A 21170-nucleotide genomic window follows, 5' to 3' on the forward strand; every position below is an offset into this window, starting at 1 on the left:
TGGCCTAAGTGCAGTGGGCTTTAGAGAGCGAGAGGGAGGGTCCAAGCAGGAGGGGCAGGGACGCATTGCTAGCCCTTCCCTTTTGTCTCTTAATCGCCGGCTCCGACCCCCCACAGGGAGGTGCCTGCGGGGGTCGGAGCCATTGATTAAGAAACTAAAAGGAGAGGGCACACAAACATAATTCATAGTAGTGTGCATACCTCCTCTTGTTTCTTTGTGTGAGGTAGCACACCCCTCAGGCAGCCCTTTAACAGTGGGGCTCTTGAGCCAATTGGCTGTCTGAGGTGGTCGGCGCCTCTAGGGCTAGTCTGGCAGAGCCTTGGGTTGGCAGCACGTTTTGAAGATTGCCAGGGCTCCTGCCGGGTTAGCCCAGTCCTCTTAAAGCCCTGATAACTGAGGATTTCTGCACCATGTAAAGGGCGAAACCCACAGGCCGAAGGCTGCATACTGGCATTGGAAGCCACCGCGGCCGAAAGTGTACCTGATGGGAGGAGAATGTTATCCTGTATGATACCATTAGGAAAGTCTGCCTTCTCCTGATGAATATTCACAGTAGCAGGTTACTTGGGAGAGTTGAGCAGTGTTTTAGAAGGGCTGTCCTTTGTGATTGGGGTGTGCAGCTCTCTGAGTCAATGCACCTGGCACTTTTTCTCGGAGCAGAGAATGGGCACCGAACCTGCAGCAGAACCCAGCTTCCTGTTCGCAAGTGTTCACTGACATACCTGCACGAGTGACATATTGTCGCTTTTATATGACTTTAGTATAATTTTCTGATTGTGATGTCACGGCTGGAGATTCCAACACCTACCAGATGTAGCCCCACCTTCAGGATTATACCATAACTACCAGTTGTGATGTCTAAAGTCAGGTTAGAGCTCCAAGACCCACTGCAATGTTCACTGGAGTTGCCAGGCTTCACTGCAAGGTTCACTAGAGTTGCCAGGTTGCACTGCTTCTGAGTCTTCACTCAGACTCACTGCAAGGTTCACTGGAATTGCAAGGCTTCACTGCAAGGTTCACTAGAGTTGCCAGGTTGCACTGCTTCTGAGTCTTCACTTAGACTCACTGCAAGGTTCACTGGAATTGCAAGGCTTTACTGCAAGGTTCACTGGAGTTGCCAGGCTTTACTGCAAGGTTCACTGGGGTTGCCAGGCTTTACTGCAAGGTTCACTGGAGTTGCCAGGCTTCACTGCAAGGTTCACTAGATTTGCCAGGATGCACCGCTTCTGGGTCTTCACTCGGACTCACTGCAAGGTTCACTAGAGTTGCCAGGCTTCACTGCAAGGTGTACTAGAGTTGCCAGGCTTCAGTGCAACTTTCAGTGGAGTTGCCACATTGCTCTGCTTCCGAGTCTTCTCTCAGACTCACTGGAAGGTTCACTGGAGTTGCCAGGCTTCACTGCAGGGTTTACTGGAGTTGCCAGGCTTCACTGCATGGTTTACTAGAGTTGCCAGGCTTCACTGCAAGGTTCACTAGAGTTGCCAGGCTGCACCACTTCTGACTCTTCACGCAGTCTCACTGCAGGGTTCACTAGAATGTCCAGGCTTCACTGCAAGTTTCAATTGAATTGCCAGGCTGCACCGATTCAGAGTCTTCACTCAGACTCACTGCAAAGTTCGCTAGAGTTGCCAGGCTTCACTGCAAGGTTCACTGGAGTTGCCAGGCTTCACTGCAAGGTTCACTGGAGTTGCCAGGCTTCACTGCAAGGTGTACTAGAGTTGCCAGGCTTCAGTGCAACTTTCAGTGGAGTTGCCAGGTTGCACTGCTTCTGAGTCTTCACTCAGACTCACTGCAAGGCTCACCAGAGTTGCCAGGATACACTGCTTCTGAGTCTTCACTCAGACTCACTGCAAGGCTCACCAGAGTTGCCAGGCTTCACTGCAAGGTTCACTAGAGTTGCCAGGCTTCTCTGCAAGGTTCACTAGAGTTGCCAGGTGTTAGGCAGAAACCTGTGCAGTTCCCTCTGGGACCACTGCAAAAGATTTAGGACTACAGGTGTTTGGCAGTAAACCCACTTGGTAGCAGTCTGTACCACACAGATTCACTTGGTAGCTGTGGCTGAGCAGTCAGACTTCCCTCAAGAAGAGTTAGGCAGTATGTGGAGTATACAAAATAGGGCAATTCTTCACAGTAAAACAAGCCAACACGGAACAAGGCTTCAGTGTAAAGATATAAAGGTATTTATTTATAAAAACACATCTATGAAAAACACACTGGCACTAATACGGCAAACAACTTCAATTACTATAAGTAAATCAATCCCCCTAACAATAGTTCGACAAGTCTAGGTTCAACGGCACCACTTATTTGCAGACAGAGGTGAATGCTTTAACCTAGATGGCACTCTAGTATTCGTTAGGACGGGAGAGAAAAGGCAGGGTATGAAATCAACTCGGTACCAACACTTTTACGAACAAATGCAAGGCAAGTAAGGCAGGGTCTACTGTAGATCGCAAAGTTCAGGGGCCAGGCCCACTCAGAGAGGGGCAAGGCGATATGTCCCAAAAAGTATCACAGTGGAAATGCACTTCGAGTCTTTGGCGCAAATTGTCACAGAAAGATTGGACCAGTTCAGAACAGAAAGTTAAGAAAGCTTGGTGGCGACCCAATGGAGAAGCAAGGATTAAGACACCTCACGCTAACCATCACAAGGGAAGCCAGGCGGACACGGTACCTTGTATGTGGAGAGACAGCTCCGGCGGGGGCAGTTGTTCCTGGTGGTGGATGCAAGTTGGGGCTTTGCCAAGAGAAAAGATGCTCTCGTCGTCGAAGGAAAGTTGAAGATCGTTGCACCACCAGGGAAGAGACCAGCCGCGGAGTGCTCCATCACAAGGCACCACCTTTTGGTCGCGGTACGGGTTAGTGGCTATCCGGTTGCCGGGGTGCTCAGCACGTTCAATTCAACCACTACGCCCTGGAAGCGAAGAAAAAGCAAAGGGGACTGGTTGTTCCCACCATTCAGGGGAAGAGACTCTCCAGCCGGGAGATCTCTTCTGTCGTCGGGAAGTGGTGAGTCGGTTCAGCAGGGCTCCACCGGAGGTGTCGACGTTGCAGGTCGGCTCAGCTTTACCCTCGTCGGATTCTTAGGTCCTGTGGCGACTTCTGAAGATCCAGTCCCAAAAGCCCTGCTTTTATGCAGAAAACCCCCATTCATTCAGCCTAGCTGTCAATCAAAAATAGCTAAGTGGTGAGCGGGGAGGCTCACCACTTGGGCCAATCGCACCAGAGTCCGACTTGAGTTAGCAAGGCAACTCAGTCAAGGGTGCCTAAACCCCCTCCCACACCCCCTGTGGTACCCAGACAGAATGGCACCACTTTGGAGGGCCTCTGTGCAGAAGCCCGCCAAAAGTGGAACAAAGGGCTCAACCTTTGGTTTAGGAGTCACAGAGACGAACACAGGCGCCATTTTAACAACCGAGTTCTGGCAGAAAATACCAACAGATAGATTTATTTAAGACAAATAAACCAGTGGTATGTTAGAGACTAACGAGAAAAAGTATTAACCTCCAACCATGGGAAGAATCCCATAGGGTTATATTCAGGGTCGAATATAAGAAGTAGTTTCCACTGCCACCAGCCAAAACTCGACGAGGGGGGACGGGACAGTGCCCCCTCGAATAACAGACCAAGGGGTAATCGAATTACCCCTACTAGTACGTCCACAATAGGATGGTTTGTACTAGTTCTGTTAGTAAATTTAGGTCTAGTAAAGCCAATGGTGACTTTGCATGCCCTGGGAGACAGTAGTCGGTCCCAGGGTATGGAGTCTATGGTGGGGGCCCTCTAGGACACCCCAGTGTTACGGCACAGAGGGTGCGGTGTAACACACATAGTAAAACATATGAGACCCTATGGAGTGAAATACCCCATAGCCCATAGAACACATTGACATTTAAAGGAATTAACCACATTCATGTCCAAGAGTGAGGGTAAAAGAGTCTCACTCTTGGCAGGAGAAAAAAATAAACCCCAAAAATCCAGCAAAGCTGCTGGGGGACTCACTAGGTTAGGAAATTCAGCCTAAACAGAGAATTTTCCCTAACACCAGGCTTCACTGCAAGGTGTACTAGAGTTGCCAGGCTTCACTGCAAGGTTCACTGGAGTTGCCAGGCTTCACTGCAAGGTTCACTGGAGTTGCCAGGCTTCACTGCAAGGTTCACTGGAGTTGCCAGGCTTCACTGCAAGGTTCACTGGAGTTGCCAGGCTGCACCGCGTCTTTCAAGTTTCAGGTAAATTGGACTTGCCGTCTTCACTTTCCGTTTATAGAAACAGTACTAATTACCACGCATTCATTGCACATACATGTATATTACATGAGGCACGATTGATGTGTAAATGCACACCAGAAAATTAAACCTCTCTACTTCATGAACGATTGCATTGCATTACCCAGCTCAATGTGTCAGCTTCTGAAGGATGAAAGGTTGAGAGTGCCTTGCTAGGATTAGAAGTCTTTGTCACCCTGTGAAGGATGAAAGGTTGAGGCAGCCCTGTCAGGATTGGAAGTCTTTGTCACCCTGTGAAGGGTGAAAGGTTGAGTCAGCCCTGTCAGGATTAGAAGTCTTTGTCACCCTGTGAAGGATGAAAGGTTGAGTCAGCCCTGCCAGGATTGGAACCTGTTTCTTTCATACCAGCCGTTTCCCAAATCTACGGTGTTTCTGGTGACGGTCCACGCTCGCCTCGGAGCTCTTCTCTGGCTCTTAGTATTTTCTGGAAGAATGTTTTTTCAAACCTCCTTCAATTCTTTCCAAATCAGCTGTTTTTCTGTATGAGCCGCTCAGCTGTGTGGGGAGCCCAGATGGATGCTGCTTGTTCTCGGTCTCTTATTGGACATTGGCTGGATCACGTGGCTCCGGCTCGCGGCGCGCTCTCCAGCATTGCAGCGCCCGGTGTGATGTTGAAAGGTGTGACAGTGACACTCCCTGGAAGGCCTAGAGGGAAGAGCAGAGACCTCAGGGTAATGCCATGTGCAAGGTCCCAAACCCGACACCAGCTTTGAGCAGCAGCAGCTGGGATGGAGTCGGCCTGACCACGGGGGGGGGCAGTGCGAGGGTCTGGGGGACAGTTGCGAGTGGAGCCAGGAGTGATCACCCAGGGCCCCTCCACGTGCCCTCATGCTCACCATCCATTTTACCTGCATGCATTGGGCTCTCCGTGGAGGAAAGTGAGCGCCAAGGGGACAGTAGTAGTGGTGAGTGGCTTGTGCTGTGAAGCAAAGAGGGCGCCGTTTAGAGGTGGTGTGGGGAGACTGCACGCGGCGCTGTGCCGGTATCTCACCGGGAAGCGGCTGCGCACCGTGGTCTTCCGAGACCAGGAGGCTGAATAGTGTTCCGATTCCTGAATGCCTCCTTCTCTTGAGCCTTCCCTGGGGCCAATGCACCCATCTTCACTACAATTCGGGGGATAGTTTATTTCACAGAGAGATGGAGGCTGATATTAACTGGGGGAAATATTTGGCACACATATGCGGGAGCGACCGAGCGTAGCAAGAGAGCCTGACCAAGTGGGCTGGGTTTGGGCTGGGGGATTTCCTCCCCGATTAAATGATTAAAATAGATCAGAATGGCACGTTTTACAGCACTTTCTGTGAAAAATTGGGTAAAAAGCCACAGTTTGTAATCCGTTTTGTATGGTGCCCATGAAAACCTCTAATGGATGAAAGTCACCAAGAGTGCACGTGAGCATTTTCCCACACATGTTCTTAGCATGAGCGCCCTATTCCAGTGATTAGCTCCCCGCCAGGCGCCATAGCAGGCAGTTAGAAAGAAATGTGGCCAGGGCGCTGCTGCCGGGAAGACCGGTCCTGCCCTGCACCTCTGCAGAGACACACCGACGGCGCCCCTTATCCCTTCTGCTCCAGGCTCGCCAGCTTGCTGCCTGTGCCAGGGGAGGGGCTTTCACAGGGGTGGGATTGCATCTTCAATCTGCGCCACTGCCCAGAGGTGGGTCTGTGGCAAATCCAAGATAATCCAGAGTGCGCTGTGTGTCTCTCCAGGATTGGGATGGTCAGATATCGAGGGGATGGTATTTTATTTCTCTCTCCATTACTTGGCATTACTTGGTTGAGTTGGGAAATCCGAGATTGAGGTTGAAGGCCAGAACAAGCTCACCACGCAGAGGTTGTGGTAAGTTTGGAGTGTGTGGGATTCAATTCAAATGGAGGCAGTGGGCGCTCCAGTGAGAATCTTCAGGTGTTGCCTCGGTGCCCCGGCGCCCGTGTTCCACTCAACCATCCGGTCTCTTGGCACCCCCACAATCTTCTTTACAGTTTCATAGCCATTTTCCAAATCTCAAAGTAAAAAAATAGATGAACCTCTGTTTAACAAAATGACAATATCTCACATTTTTAGAGGAGAGATTTCTTTGAAAATAATCAAAAAAGGTTAATAGGGTGGCAAGTACACAATAGCTGGGGGAGTGTGATAGGGTGGCAAGTACACATTGGCTGGGGGAGTGTAATAGGGTGGCAAGTACACAATAGCCGGGGGAGTGTAATAGGGTGGCAAGTACACATTGGCCGGGGGAGCGTGATAGGGTGGCAAGTACACATTGGCTGGGGGTGTGTAATAGGGTGGCAAGTACACAATAGCCGGGGGAGCGTAATAGGATGGCAAGTACACAATAGCTGGAGGAGTGTAATAGGATGGCAAGTACACAATAGCTGGAGGAGTGTAATAGGGTGGCAAGTACACATTGGCTGGGGGAGTGTGATAGGGTAGCAAGTACACATTGGCTGGGGGAGTGTAATTTTTATTTTTAAATGTTTTTATTGGCATTTGTAAATGTACATACATAAGAAAAGAATATCTGTTAAGCAACTTCTTTGGGTCACATCGTCTGATGCATATGTTGTGTGCCAAATAGTCTTATAAAAATACAACAACAATTAAACAAACCAACAAAACAACAACGTTGACTGTCCCACCGTGTATTAAGGCCTTGTATTCCTCGTTTCTAGGTTAGGGGCATGGGTCTGAAGCTAGTTCTCTGTATTTGTCCACTCAGGACGGGGACAAAGTTGGGTGGTTAGGTCTGATGGGCCGTTCTTTGCTGGCTGTTGTCTTCTGGGGTTCGGGGGGGACAGGCTCAGGGGGGTTTATAGGTTGTTGAAAAGATCATGTTTCTCAGGAGGGCCCTCCAAGCCTCTAGCGTGTTGCTCACGTCGTCGCCTCCCCGTCTGTTCCCCTCCTCCCAGGCTCTGGTCTCAGCCGTGGTCCACCTCTCCATCTCTTTGATCCAGGGCTCGTACCTGGGGCCTGCTGGGGATTTCCAGGCCATGGCAATTGTCCTCTTGATTAGCACGCAGGCCATATCCATAATCTTTGCCAGGTGCTTGATTTTAGTTAATCTTGGGTAAGTGCCCAGTAGGCACTCCTTGGGTGTCCATTCGTATGTCTCAAGGCCAGCGTTCCTGCAGGTTTGTTCGGCGGCCTGCCATAGTTTCTGAGATTTGGGGCAGGTCCAGAACATGTGGATCATGTCTGCCAGGTCTGAGGAGCACCAGGGACATTTTGGGTCGGCTGTGTTGTTGAACGTGGATATCCTGTGCGGGGTCATATATGTTCTGTAGAGTGTGTTCAGCTGGATCAGTCTAAACCTGGCATTCCTAGATACCTCCTTTGGGTATATCAGGGCTCTTGACCACTCGGTCTCCGTGATTTCGGTTCCCAGGTCTGTCTCCCATTTTTCTTTCAGCCTCGTGCTCTTTGGGTTGGATCTGTTGTTTATTTGGGTGTACAACCTGGATGTCGGTCTCCATCCGTCGCTGAGTTCGTATATTTCCCTCAGGAGGGGATGTGTCTCTGGCTCCTCGGGCCATTCGGCCCTTGGCTGGGGGAGTGTAATAGGGTGGCAAGTACACAATAGCTGGGGGAGTGTAATAGGGTGGCAAGTACACAATAGCTGGGGGAGTGTAATAGGGTGGCAAGTACACATTGGCTGGGGGAGTGTAATAGGGTGGCAAGTACACAATAGCTGGGTGTTAGGGAGAATTCTCTGTTTAGGCTGAATTTCCTAACCTAGTGAGTCCCCCAGCAGCTTTGCTGGATTTCTGGAGTTTGTTTTTTTCCATCCTGCCAAGAGTGAGACTCTTTTTCTCCCACTCTTGGACATGAATGTGGTTAATTCCGTTGAATGTCAATGTGTTCTATGGGCTATGGGGTCTTTTACTCCATAGGGTCTCATATGTTTTACTATGTGTGTTACACTGCACCCTCCGTGCCGTAACACTGGGGCGTCCTAGAGGATCCCCACCATAGACTCCATACCCTGGGACTGCCTACTGTCTCCCCGGGCATGTAAAGTCACCATTGGCTTTACTAGACCTAAATTTACTAACAGAACTAGTACAAACCATCCTATTGTGGACGTACTAGTAGGGATAATTCGATTACCCCTGGGTCTGTTATTCGAGGGGGGCACAGTCCCGTCCCCCCTCGTCGAGTTTTGGCTGGTGGCAGTGGAAACTACTTGTTATATTCGACCCCCAATATAATTCTATGGGATTCTTCCCATTGTTGGAGGCTAATACTTTTTCCTGTTAGTCTCTAACATACCGCCGGTTTATTTGTCTTAAATAAATCTACCGGTCGGTATTTTCTGCCAGAACTCGGTTTTTAAAATGGTGTCTGTGTTCGCCTCTGTAACTCCGAACCAAAGGTTGAGCCCTTTGTTCCACTTTTGGCGGGCTTCTACATAGAAGCCCTCCAAAGTGGTGCCATTCTGTCTGGGTACCACAGGAGTTGTGGGAGGGGGTTTAGGCACCCTGGACTGAGTTGCCTTGCCAACTAAAGTCGCACTCTGGTGTGATTGGCCCAAGTGGTGAGCCACCCCGCTTACCACTTAGCGTGTTTTGATTGACAGCTAGGCTGAATGAATGGGGGTTTCCTGCATAAAAGAAGGGCTTTTGGGACTGGATCTTCAGAAGTCGCCACAGGACCTAAGAATCCGACGAGGGTAAAGGTGCGCCGACCTGCAACGACGACACCTCCGGTGGAGCCCTGCTGAACCGTCTCACCACTTCCCAACGACAGGGGAGATCTCCCGGCTGGAGAGTCTTCTTCTCCAGACTGGTGGGCACAACCAGTCCCCTTTGCTTTTTCTTCGCTTCCAGGGCGTAGTGGTTGAATTGCCCGTGCTGTGCACCCCGGCAACCGGATAGCCATTAGCCTGTACCGCGACCAAAAGGTGGTGCCTTGTGACGGAGCACTCCGCGGCTGGTCTCTTCCCTGGTGGTGCAACGATCTTCAACTTTCCTTCAACGACGGGATCATCTCATCTCTTGGCAAAGCCCCGACTTGCATCCACCACCAGGAACAACTGCCCCACCGGAGCTCTCTCCACATACAAGGTACCGTGTCCGCCTGGCTTCCCTTGTGACGGTTAGCGTGAGGTGTCTTAATCCTTGCCTCTCCATCGGGTCACCTCCAGACCTTCTTAACTTTGTGTTCTAAACTGGTCCAACCTTTCTGTGACACTTTGCTACAAAGACTCGAAGTGCATTTCCACTGTGATACTTTTTGGGACATATCGCCTTGCCTCTCTCCGAGTGGGCCTGGCCTCTGAACTTTGTGATCTACAGTAGACCCTGCCTTACTTGCCTTGCGTTTGCTTCGTAAAAGAGTTGGTACCGAGTTGGTTTCATACCCTGCCTTTTCTCTCCCGTTCTAACGAATATTAGAGTGCCATCTAGGTTAAAGCATTCACCTCTGTCTGCAAATAAATGGGTCCGTTGAACCTAGACTTGTCGAACTATTGTTAGAGGAGTGAGATACTTATAGTAATTGTAATTGAAGTTGTTTGCTGTATTAGTGCCAGTGTGTTTTTCATAGATGTGTTTTTATAAATAAATAACTATATATCTTTACACCCAAGCTCTGTTCCGTGTCTGCTTGTTCTACTATGTAAATTGCCCTATTTTGTATACTCCACATACTGCCTAACTCTTCTTGAGGGAAGTCTGACTGCTCAGCCACTGCTACCAAGTGAATCTGTGTGGTACAGACTGCTACCAAGTGGGTTTACCACCAAACACCTGTAGTTCTTAATCTTTTGCAGTGGTCCTAGAGGGAACTGTACAGGTTTCCGCATAACACTGGGGGAGTGTAATAGGGTGGCAAGTACACATTGGCTGGGGGAGTGTAATAGGGTGGCAATTACACAATAGCTGGGGGAGTGTAATAGGGTGGAAAGTACACAATAGCTGGGGGGAGTGTAATAGGGTGGCAAGTACACATTGGCTGTGGGAGTGTAATAGGGTGGCAAGTATACATTGGCTGGGGGAGTGTAATAGGGTGGCAAGTACACATTGGCTGGGGGAGTGTAATAGGGTGGCAAGTACACAATAGCTGTGGGAGTGTAATAGGGTGGCAAGTACACATTGGCTGGGGGAGTGTTATAGGGTGGCAAGTACACATTGGCTGGGGGAGTGTAATAGGGTGGCAAGTACACATTGGCTGGGGAGTGTAATAGGGTGGCAAGTACACAATAGCTGGGGGAGTGTAATAGGGTGGCAAGTACACAATAGCTGGGGGAGTGTAATAGGGTGGCAAGTACGCAATAGCTGGGGGAGTGTAATAGGGTGGCAAGTACACATTGGCTCTGGGAGTGTAACAGGGTGGCAAGTACACATTGGCTGGGGGAGTGTAATAGGGTGGCAAGTAGACAATAGCTGGGGGAGTGTAATAGGGTGGCAAGTACACATTGGCTGGAGGAGTGTAATAGGGTGGCAAGAACACATTGGCTGGGGGAGTGTAATAGGGTGGCAAGTACACATTGGCTGGGGAGTGTAATAGGGTGGCAAGTACACAATAGCTGGGGGAGTGTAATAGGGTGGCAAGTACACATTGGCTGGGGGAGTGTAATAGGGTGCCAAGGACTCAATAGCTGGGGGAGTGTAATAGGGTGGCAAGTACACATTGGCTGGGGGAGTGTAGTAGGGTGCCAAGTACACAATACCTGGGGGAGTGTAATAGGGTGGCAAGTAAACAATAGCCGGGGGAGTGTAATAGGGTGGTAAGTACACAATAGCTGGGGGAGTGTAATAGGGTGGCAAGTACACATTGGCAGGAGGAGTGTAATAGGGTGGCAGGTACACAATAGCTGGAGGAGTGTAATACGGTGGCAAGTACACATTGGCTGGGGGAGTGTAATAGGGTGCAAAGTACTCAATAGCTGGGGGAGTGTAATAGGGTGGCAAGTACACATTGGCTGGGGGAGTGTAATAGGGTGGCAAGTCCACAATAGCTGGGGGACGGTCATAGGGTGGCAAGTAAACAATAGCCGGGGGAGTGTAATAGGGTGGCAAGTACACCTTAGCCGGGGGACGGTCATAGGGTGGCAAGTAAACAATAGCCGGGGGAGTGTAATAGGGTTGCAAGTACACAATAGCTGGGGGAGTGTAATAGGGTGGAAAGTACACATTGGCTGGGGGATTGTAACGGGGTGTCAAGTACACAATAGCTGGGGAGGGTAATGGGGTGGCAAGTGCACAATAGCTGGGGAAGTGTAATAGGGTGGCAAGTGCACATTGGCTGGGGGAGTGTAATAGGATGGCAAGTGCATAATAGCTGGGGGAGTGTAATAGGATGGCAAGTGCACAATAGCTGGGGGAGAGTAATAGGGTGGCAAGTACACATTGGCTGGAGGAGTGTAATAGGGTGGCAAGTACACATTGGCTGGGGGAGTGTAATAGGGTGGCAAGTACACATTGGCTGGGGGAGTGTAATAGGGTGGCAAGTACACAATTGCTGGGGGAGTGTAATAGGGTGGCAAGAACACATTGGCTGGGGGAGTGTAATATGGTGGCAAGTACACAATAGCTGGGGGTGTGTAATAGGGTGGCAAGTACACATTGGCTGGGGGAGTGTAATAGGGTGGCAAGTACACAATACCTGGGGAGTGTAATAGGGTGGCAAGTACACATTGGCTGGGGGAGTGTAATAGGGTGGCAAGTACACATTGGCTGGGGGAGTGTAATAGGGTGGCAAGTACACAATAGCTGGGGGAGTGTAATAGGGTGGCAAGTACACATTGGCTGGGGGAGTGTAATAGGGTGGCAAGTACACAATAGTTGGGGGAGTGTAATAGGGTGGCAAGTACACATTGGCTGTGGGAGTGTAATAGGGTGGCAAGTACACAATAGCTGGGGGAGTGTAATAGGGTGGCAAGTACACATTGGCTGGGGAGTGTAATAGGGTGGCAAGTACACATTGGCTGTGGGAGTGTAATAGGCTGGCAAGTACACATTGGCTGGGGGAGTGTAATATGGTGGTAAGTACACATTGGCTGGGGGAGTGTTATAGGGTGGCAAGTACACATTGGCTGGGGGAGTGTTATAGGGTGGCAAGTACACATTGGCTGGGGGAGTGTAATAGGGTGGCAAGTACACATTGGCTGGGGGAGTGTAATAGGATGGCAAGTGCACAATAGCTGGGGGAGTGTAATAGGATGGCAAGTGCACAATAGCTGGGAGAGTGTAATAGGGTGGCAAGTACACATTGGCTGGGGGAGTGTAATAGGGTGGCAAGTACACAATAGCTGGGGGAGTGTAATAGGGTGGCAAGAACACATTGGCTGGGGGATTGTAATATGGTGGCAAGTACACAATAGCTGGGGGAGTGTAATAGGGTGACAAGTACACATTGGCTGGGGGAGTGTAATAGGGTGGCAAGTACACATTGGCTGGGGGAGTGTAATAGGGTGGCAAGTACACAATAGCTGGGGGAGTGTAATAGGGTGGCAAGTACACATTGGCTGGGGGAGTGTAATAGGGTGGCAAGTACACAATAGCTGGGGGAGTGTAATAGGGTGGCAAGTACACATTGGCTGTGGGAGTGTAATAGGGTGGCACGTACACAATAGCTGGGGGAGTGTAATAGGGTGGCAAGTACACATTGGCTGGGGAGTGTAATAGGGTGGCAAGTACACAATAGCTGGGGGAGTGTAATAGTGTGACAAGTACACATTGGCTGGGGGAGTTTAATAGGGTGGCAAGTACACATTGGCTGTGGGAGTGTAATAGGCTGGCAAGTACACATTGGCTGGGGGAGTGTAATATGGTGGTAAGTACACAATAGCTGGGGGACGGTCATAGGGTGGCAAGTACACAATAGCTGGGGGAGGGGAATAGGGTGGCAAGTACACAATAGCTGGGGGAGTCTAATAGGGTGGCAAGTACACAATAGCTGGGGGAGTGTAATAGGGTGGAAAGTACACATTGGCTAGGGGATTTTAACAGGGTGTCAAGTACACAATAGCTGGGGAGGGTAATGGGGGTGGCAAGTGCACAATAGCTGGGGAAGTGTAATAGGGTGGCAGGTGCACATTGGCTGGGGGAGTGTAATAGGATGGCAAGTGCACAATAGCTGGGGGAGTGTAATAGGATGGCAAGTGCACAATAGCTGGGGGAGTGTAATAGGGTGGCAAGTACACATTGGCTGGAGGAGTGTAATAGGGTGGCAAGTACACATTGGATGGGGGGGTGTAATAGGGTGGCAAGTACACAATAGATGGGGGAGTGTAATAGGGTGGCAAGAACACATTGGCTGGGGGAGTGTAAGATGGTGTCAAGTACACAATAGCTGGGGGCGTGTAATAGGGTGGCAAGTACACATTGGCTGGGGGAGTGTAATAGGGTGGCAAGTACACAATACCTGGGGAGTGTAATAGGGTGGCAAGTACACATTGGCTGGGGGAGTGTAATAGGGTGGCAAGTACACATTGGCTGGGGGAGTGTAATAGGGTGGTAAGTACACAATAGCTGGGGGACGGTCATAGGGTGGCAAGTACACAATAGCTGGGGGAGGGTAATAGGGTGGCAAGTACACAATAGCTGGGGGAGTGTAATAGGGTGGAAAGTACACATTGGGTGGTGGAGTGTAATGGGGTGGCAAGTACACAATAGCTGGGGGGAGGGTAATAGGGTGGCAAGTACACAATAGCTGGGGGAGTGTAATAGGGTGGTAAGTGCACATTGGCAGGGGGAGTGTAATAGGATAGCAAGTACACAATAGCTGGGGGAGTGTAATAGGGTGGCAAGTACACATTGGTAGGGGAGTGTAATAGGGTGGCAAGTACACAAGAGCCGGGGGAGTGTAATAGGGTGGCAAGAAAACATTGGCTAGGGGAGTGTAATAGGGTGGCAAGTACACAAGAGCCGGGGGAGTGTAATAGGGTGGCAAGTACACATTGGCTGGGGGAGTGTAATAGGGTGGCAAGTACACAATAGCTGGGGGAGTGTAATAGGGTGGCAAGTACACATTGGCTGTGGGAGTGTAATAGGGTGGCAAGTACACAATAGCTGGGGGAGTGTAATAGGGTGGCAAGTACACAAGAGCCGGGGGAGTGTAATAGGGTGGCAAGTACACATTGCCTGTGGGAGTGTAATAGGGTGGCAAGTACACAATAGCTGGGGGAGTGTAATAGGGTGGCAAGTACACAAGAGCAGGGGGAGTGTAATAGGGTGGCAAGTACACATTGGCTGGGGGAGTGTAATAGGGTGGCAAGTACACATTGGCTGGTAGAGTGTAATAGGGTGGCAAGTACACAATAGCTGGGGGAGTGTAATAGGGTGGCAAGTACACATTGGCTGTGGGAGTGTAATAGGGTGGCAAGTACACAATAGCTGGGGGAGTGTAATAGGGTGGCAAGTACACATTGGCTGGGGGAGTGTAATAGGGTGAAAAGTACACATTGGCTGGGGGAGTGTAATAGGGTGGCAAGTATACAAGAGCCGGGGGAGTGTAATAGGGTGGCAAGTACACATTAGCTGGGGGAGTGTAATAGGGTGGCAAGTACACATTGGCTGGGGGAGTGTAAAAGGGTGGCAAGTACACATTGGCTGGGGGAGTGTAATAGGGTGGCAAGTACACAAGAGCCGGGGGAGTGTAATAGGGTGGCAAGTACACATTGGCTGGGGGAGTGTATTAGGGTGGCAAGTACACATTGGCTGGGGGAGTGTAATAGGGTGGCAAGTACACATTGGCTAGGGGAGTGTAATAGGGTGGCAAGTACACAAGAGCCGGGGGAGTGTAATAGGGTGGTAAGTGCACATTGGCAGGGGGAGTGTAATAGGATAGCAAGCACACAATAGCTGGGGGAGTGTAATAGGATGGCAAGTACACATTGGTAGGGGAGTGTAATAGGGTGGCAAGTACACAAGAGCCGGGGGAGTGTAATAGGGTGGCAAGAACACATTGGCTAGGGGAGTGTAATAGGGTGGCAAGTACACAAGAGCCGGGGGAGTGTAATAGGGTGGCAAGTACACATTGGCTGGGGGAGTGTAATAGGGTGGCAAGTACACAATAGCTGGGGGAGTGTAATAGGGTGGCAAGTACACATTGGCTGTGGGAGTGTAATAGGGTGGCAAGTACACAATAGCTGGGGGAGTGTAATAGGGTGGCAAGTACACAAGAGCCGGGGGAGTGTAATAGGGTGGCAAGTACACATTGCCTGTGGGAGTGTAATAGGGTGGCAAGTACACAATAGCTGGGGGAGTGTAATAGGGTGGCAAGTACACAATAGCTGGGGGAGTGTAATAGGGTGGCAAGTACACAATAGCTGGGGGAGTGTAATAGGGTGGCAAGTACACAGTGGCTGTGGGAGTGTAATTGGGTGGCAAGTACACAATAGCTGGGGGAGTGTAATAGGGTGGCAAGTACACAAGAGCAGGGGGAGTGTAATAGGGTGGCAAGTACACATTGGCTGGGGGAGTGTAATAGGGTGGCAAGTACACATTGGCTGGGAGAGTGTAATAGGGTGGCAAGTACACAATAGCTGGGGGAGTGTAATAGGGTGGCAAGTACACATTGGCTGTGGGAGTGTAATAGGGTGGCAAGTACACATTCGCTGGGGGAGTGTAATAGGGTGGCAAGTACACATTGGCTGGGGGAGTGTAATAGGGTGAAAAGTACACATTGGCTGGGGGAGTGTAATAGGGTGGCAAGTATACAAGAGCCGGGGGAGTGTAATAGGGTGGCAAGTACACATTAGCTGGGGGAGTGTAATAGGGTGGCAAGTACACATTGGCTGGGGGAGTGTAATAGGGTGGCAAGTACACATTGGCTGGGGGAGTGTAATAGGGTGGCAAGTACACAAGAGCCGGGGGAGTGTAATAGGGTGGCAAGTACACATTGGCTGGGGGAGTGTAATAGGGTGGCAAGTACACATTGGCTGGGGGAGTGTAATAGGGTGGCAAGTACACATTGGCTAGGGGAGTGTAATAGGGTGGCAAGTACACAAGAGCCGGGGGAGTGTAATAGGGTGGCAAGTACACATTGGCTGGGGGAGTGTAATAGGGTGGCAAGTACACATTGGCTGGGGGAGTGTAATAGGGTGGCAAGTACACATTGGCTGGGGGAGTGTAATAGGGTGGCAAGTACACATTGGCTGGGGAGTGTAATAGGGTGGCAAGTACACATTGGCTGGGGAGTGTAATAGGGTGGCAGGTACACATTGGCTAGGGGAGTGTAATAGGGTGGCAAGTACACAAGAGCCGGGGGAGTGTAATAGGGTGGCAAGTACACAAGAGCCGGGGGAGTGTAATAGGGTGGCAAGTACACATTGGCTGGGGGAGTGTAATAGGGTGGCAAGTACACATTGGCTGGGGAGTGTAATAGGGTGGCAAGTACACATTGGCTGGGGAGTGTAATAGGGTGGCAAGTACACATTGGCTGTGGGAGTGTAATAGGGTGGCAAGTACACAATAGCTGGAGGAGTGTAATAGGGTGGCAAGTACACAATAGCTGGGGGAGTGTAATAGTGTGGCAAGTACACATTGGCTGGGGGAGTGTAATAGGGTGGCAAGTACACATTGGCTGTGGGAGTGTAATAGGCTGGCAAGTACACATTGGCTGGGGGAGTGTAATATGGTGGTAAGTACACAATAGCTGGGGGACGGTCATAGGGTGGCAAGTACACAATAGCTGGGGGAGGGTAATAGGGTGGCAAGTGCACAATAGCTGGGTGAGTGTAATAGGGTGGCAAGTACACATTGGCTGGGGGAGTGTAATAGGGTGGCAAGTACACATTGACTGGGGGAGTTTAATGGGGTGGCAAGTACACAATAGCTGGGGGAGTGTAATAGGGTGGCAAGAACACATTGGCTAGGGGAGTGTAATAGGGTGGCAAGTACACAAGAGCCGGGGGAGTGTAATAGGGTGGCAAGTGCACATTGGCTGGGGGAGTTCACCCTAGCCATTTTTAATAGATATTTTAAAATACTTAAATAATGGGAAATTGGAATGAATGTCTTTGTTTTCAATGTTGGGTGTGTGTTCTTTTGTGACTGAGCAGGGTGGGGGAGGCAATTACAGGGGGGGGTTGCAGTGTTCCGTGGGCCAGAGGTTGTGACCCAGATCCGCTTGACTTGCCCATGGCGGTGAAAGGAGACTTCTGATTGGTGCTGCTTTCTGACTTTAACCCTTTGCCAGGAGTCGCTGATGACGTTGGATGGGAATCTGGAGCTGGCACTCTTTGAGAGTGCTGATGACGTCCTGCCCGGTGAGCGGGCCCTGCGGCTCACCCGGGAAATGCGCTGCCAGCAGGCCCGCCTGAGGGACATTGAGCAGCAGCTGGAGGACCTGGAGAACAGCCCGGTAAGTCCGACCCGCTGCTTTGCCAGCAATGACATTTACATTCACTTCTATGTGGCACTATCTAAACGTTATGTTAAACTTCAATGCTGTAGCAGGCTCAGAGTCAAGGCTTGCCCAGATAGTGGCGTATTGTGGCCATCAAAAGAGACACGGACTCAAAGGTAACAGTGTGAAAACCTTTATTATCAAACTTTACGAGGTTGGTGTAACATCTACCTGGCCCTAAGTCTAAGGGGATTATTCCTTCAACTGATGCTTCTAAGGGGCGTCAATGTCCGTAAGTCCAAAACCAAGGGTTGTCTGTGTCCAAACCTGTGCTTGTTCTCACTCTTAAACCAAATGTGATGGGAGTTCTTGTTAAAGGAAAAATGGTCACTCAAAATGAACTGGAAATCACCGCTAGTTTCAGGTAGTCTTACCCATAGGTGTAGTTCAACTCAAAGGCTCTCAGAACCTTCCACGTAGGGCGCTTGCAGTAAGCCAATGGTGTTTACAATGTCTCTGGGTGTCTTGGGGTTCCCTTCCCCAAGGTTCCATCTTTCCAGTTACAAACAAAGACACCGTTCCTGCTAGGCCTCTCACGGTTCAAAAGATTCACAGTTTTTTACATTACAACTCAACTGAGGATTCACAGTTCCATTCAGGCCTCTCAGGGTTCCCTTCCCCAAGTTTAGGACCCACTGGTTTCACACGAAAGTTCACCATATCAGGATGCACCGTTTTAACACACAGTTCTTTCCATGGGGATAGTGTCAGAGACTTTCGAAAACGGCAGGCTTTGGCTCTTCCCCTACGCGACCACTTTTGACTTCTGACCCCTCTTTTGGTACTCTGTATCTTCCTTCTGGCACCTTTCCCTCCTGTGCCCTTTCCACTCTGGTTTTCTTCTCTTTTGCCTGTATTTCCTTATTCTGTGCATACCTGCACCCTCTTCTCACTTTAATGTGCCTCTTAATCACTCTTCTTGTCTTTATCATGCCCCTGGCACACTCTGTAACTCTCTTCCTTTGGTTGTGCACCCTTGCACCTTCCTTTCTCTTCGTCGTGCCTCTTGCACTTTCCCTTTTCAGCCTTTGGGCCACTTGTACCCTCTTTTCCTGCTTTTGGATCGCTTGCACCCTCTCTTGGCTTTCTCTCGCTTTCTCACTTTCAGTATGTTGGTTCACTTTCTTCTCTTCTCTTTACTTCTGTGCCACTAGCACATCTTTCTTTATGCTTTTTTTTTCCTTTTCTTTCTTCTTTCTTTACCTTCGTGCCACTTACAAATCTTGTCTGCTTCCACTCCCGCTCCAGCCACCCGCACGCTCCCGTGTTTCTATCTTCACTTTCACAAAACTTTCCAGGAAGCGTGGCTTGCGAGTTTTCTCCTCGGGATGTACTGGGTAGAGGGCAGGGTCTTACCGTCGCACGTCCCAAGGGAACAAGCATTTCTCTGGGCTCGACCAGCAGGTCGCAGTCAGCCTCACTTGGGCTCTCCGGAGACATAGCTCCCCAGCCATGCTCCAGCTCCTCAAACACACTGGGTCAGCGTCTCGGCAAGCCGCTCTCCTCCAGATGCTCCAGGCTTCTCCAACTGCAGCTTCCTGCTCCTTGGCTCTCCTGGTCCCAGCAGCAACTCCAGCTCGCTCCCACTCTTGGGCACAACAACACCTTTTATACTGATGTCATCAAGGGGAGGCAGGTGTGAATAGTCAGAATAAAGTGCCTGACCTTGACTGACTCTATTAGTGGGACAAGTCAAAGGCGTTAGATAGCAGACTCTACTCTGTATTCCTTTGCTGCTTCTTTGGGTAATCATCATTGCTCCCGATTGCCTTGTTAGTCTAGAAAAATACCCTACCATAGCATAGACTGTCTATTATCTTGGCTGAAAACCAACCACATCATACGACTAGCATCATCAGCATAACCAAAGAGCGTCCATTTTGAATGAGCACAATTCGCCATTTTGCTATGTTTTGCTTCTCTTTGTTTTTCTGTTGAAATGCTTTTCTAAAAGTGAATTCTAGTTCGTTCTGCTCATGCACAGAGCAAGGCCACAAGTTACATGTTGAGAGACTAGCCCAGACAGCCCAGACAGCAATGCACCGGCTTCCTCCCTCACAAGTCCTTGAAAGTAAGCAGAAAGGCATTTCATTACTACGCAGGTGCCAGCTAGTGTCGCTGGAGCGACAGAAACTGTAGAAATAGACAATTAATGGCTTGAATTATACTCACTTTCGCGGCCCCCCTTTCCTGGGCCCCGTTAGATCGAGCCGACCTCTAGCTCACAAATAGAAACCAAGAGATAGTAATGCTTGGAATGTGTCCCTCCTACGAACACAGCTTGCTTGCAGAACAAGAGCACAATGTTCTTGGTAACAGAGAATAGTGATTGCACTTTCACAGATTGCAACTGTTGCTAAATGAATGTCTTTAAGGGTGTCCTATTCATCATAATTGTCAATCACAGAACCATTGCAAAGGAAGATACATTATGGGTGGTTTTGGATGTGTCACTACTGATAATATGATGGTCATTTTGTATATATGTAACTGATGTAAAATGTTCACTCTCTTGCGTCCCACGAGGTCTGGGTGACACATGTTGCGGGACGTGAGACCCAGTCGGCCGACTGAGACTATTTGCTTTGCAATAAACCCTAGATTTTGGGAATTGAACCTCGTGCCTGGCGTATCAGTTAGTGTGTGCTGATTGTGCCTTGTTTCCATGCACGAGGCTCCCCCAGGGGCCCGTCAGCCTCTTCTTCGTCCCAGTACTTATTGAAAATGGGGACAGGCAGATGAAATGTGACTGTAGATTAGATGTATTTAGTGAAACATTAGTAGATGACTGATGGGGGATATTGGAAAACCCTCTAGTCTTGGTTTTGTTTAAAGGGATAGCTTTCCCTCTCGGTAGGTCCTTCTGTACCCCTGACATACTGGCACACAAGCATGGAACATGATACTATTCCATGTGGTCTAGAGTAGTGAAAGGTGAATGGATACTTCCCTCAAAACCATGTCTTTGTCTTATCAGATCTTTTTTCTCACCTTGTTTCCTATAATAAAATCCTTTCTGGTCCTCTCTTGGATCAGGGTTAATGAGGCCTGGATTAGGGATGATGGAACCAGCATATCCCATAAAAGCTTCAGGAACTACTTCTTCCTCACTTATTGTCCCATTGGGCTACTGCGTCTCGTCTTCAGACACTTTCCCTGCAGTTCCCACGGACCCCCTGCCCAGGTGATCCGCCCTCGCTTGTCCGCCCCCAGGGATGGCATCCAAGAGCGATGGCCCTTACCTGGCAACCCAAGCAATGGTTCCCCGGGGACTACTCGTGAGAACGCCCTCAGGTGTCTCACACATGATAGGGATGCACGATTGTGGCACTGGGGATGCAAGATTGTGGCTTTGGGGGTACATGATTGAGGTAGTAGGGATGTGTGATTGTGGCAGTAGGTGTGCATGAATGTGGCAGTAGGTGTGCATGATTGTGGCAGTGGAGGTACATGATTGTGGCAGTGGATGTGCATTGTTGTGGCAGTAGGTGTGCATGATTGTAGCAGTAGAGGCATGATTGTGGCGTAGGG

General features: G+C 50.0%; 1 protein-coding gene across 1 annotated transcript in view; it reads left to right on the forward strand.

The window, feature by feature from the left end:
* FSIP1 (fibrous sheath interacting protein 1) overlaps positions 1-21170 on the forward strand; it is an 855458-nt gene that overhangs the window by 342532 nt on the left and 491756 nt on the right. The window contains exon 9 of the mRNA XM_069638397.1: positions 17430-17594. Within this exon, the coding sequence (XP_069494498.1) occupies positions 17430-17594 (165 nt within the window). The remainder of the gene's footprint in view (positions 1-17429; positions 17595-21170) is intronic.

This window comes from Ambystoma mexicanum, chromosome 14 (assembly GCF_040938575.1).
Source record: "Ambystoma mexicanum isolate Mex_15411 chromosome 14, UKY_AmexF1_1, whole genome shotgun sequence".
Lineage (NCBI taxonomy): Eukaryota > Metazoa > Chordata > Amphibia > Caudata > Ambystomatidae > Ambystoma > Ambystoma mexicanum.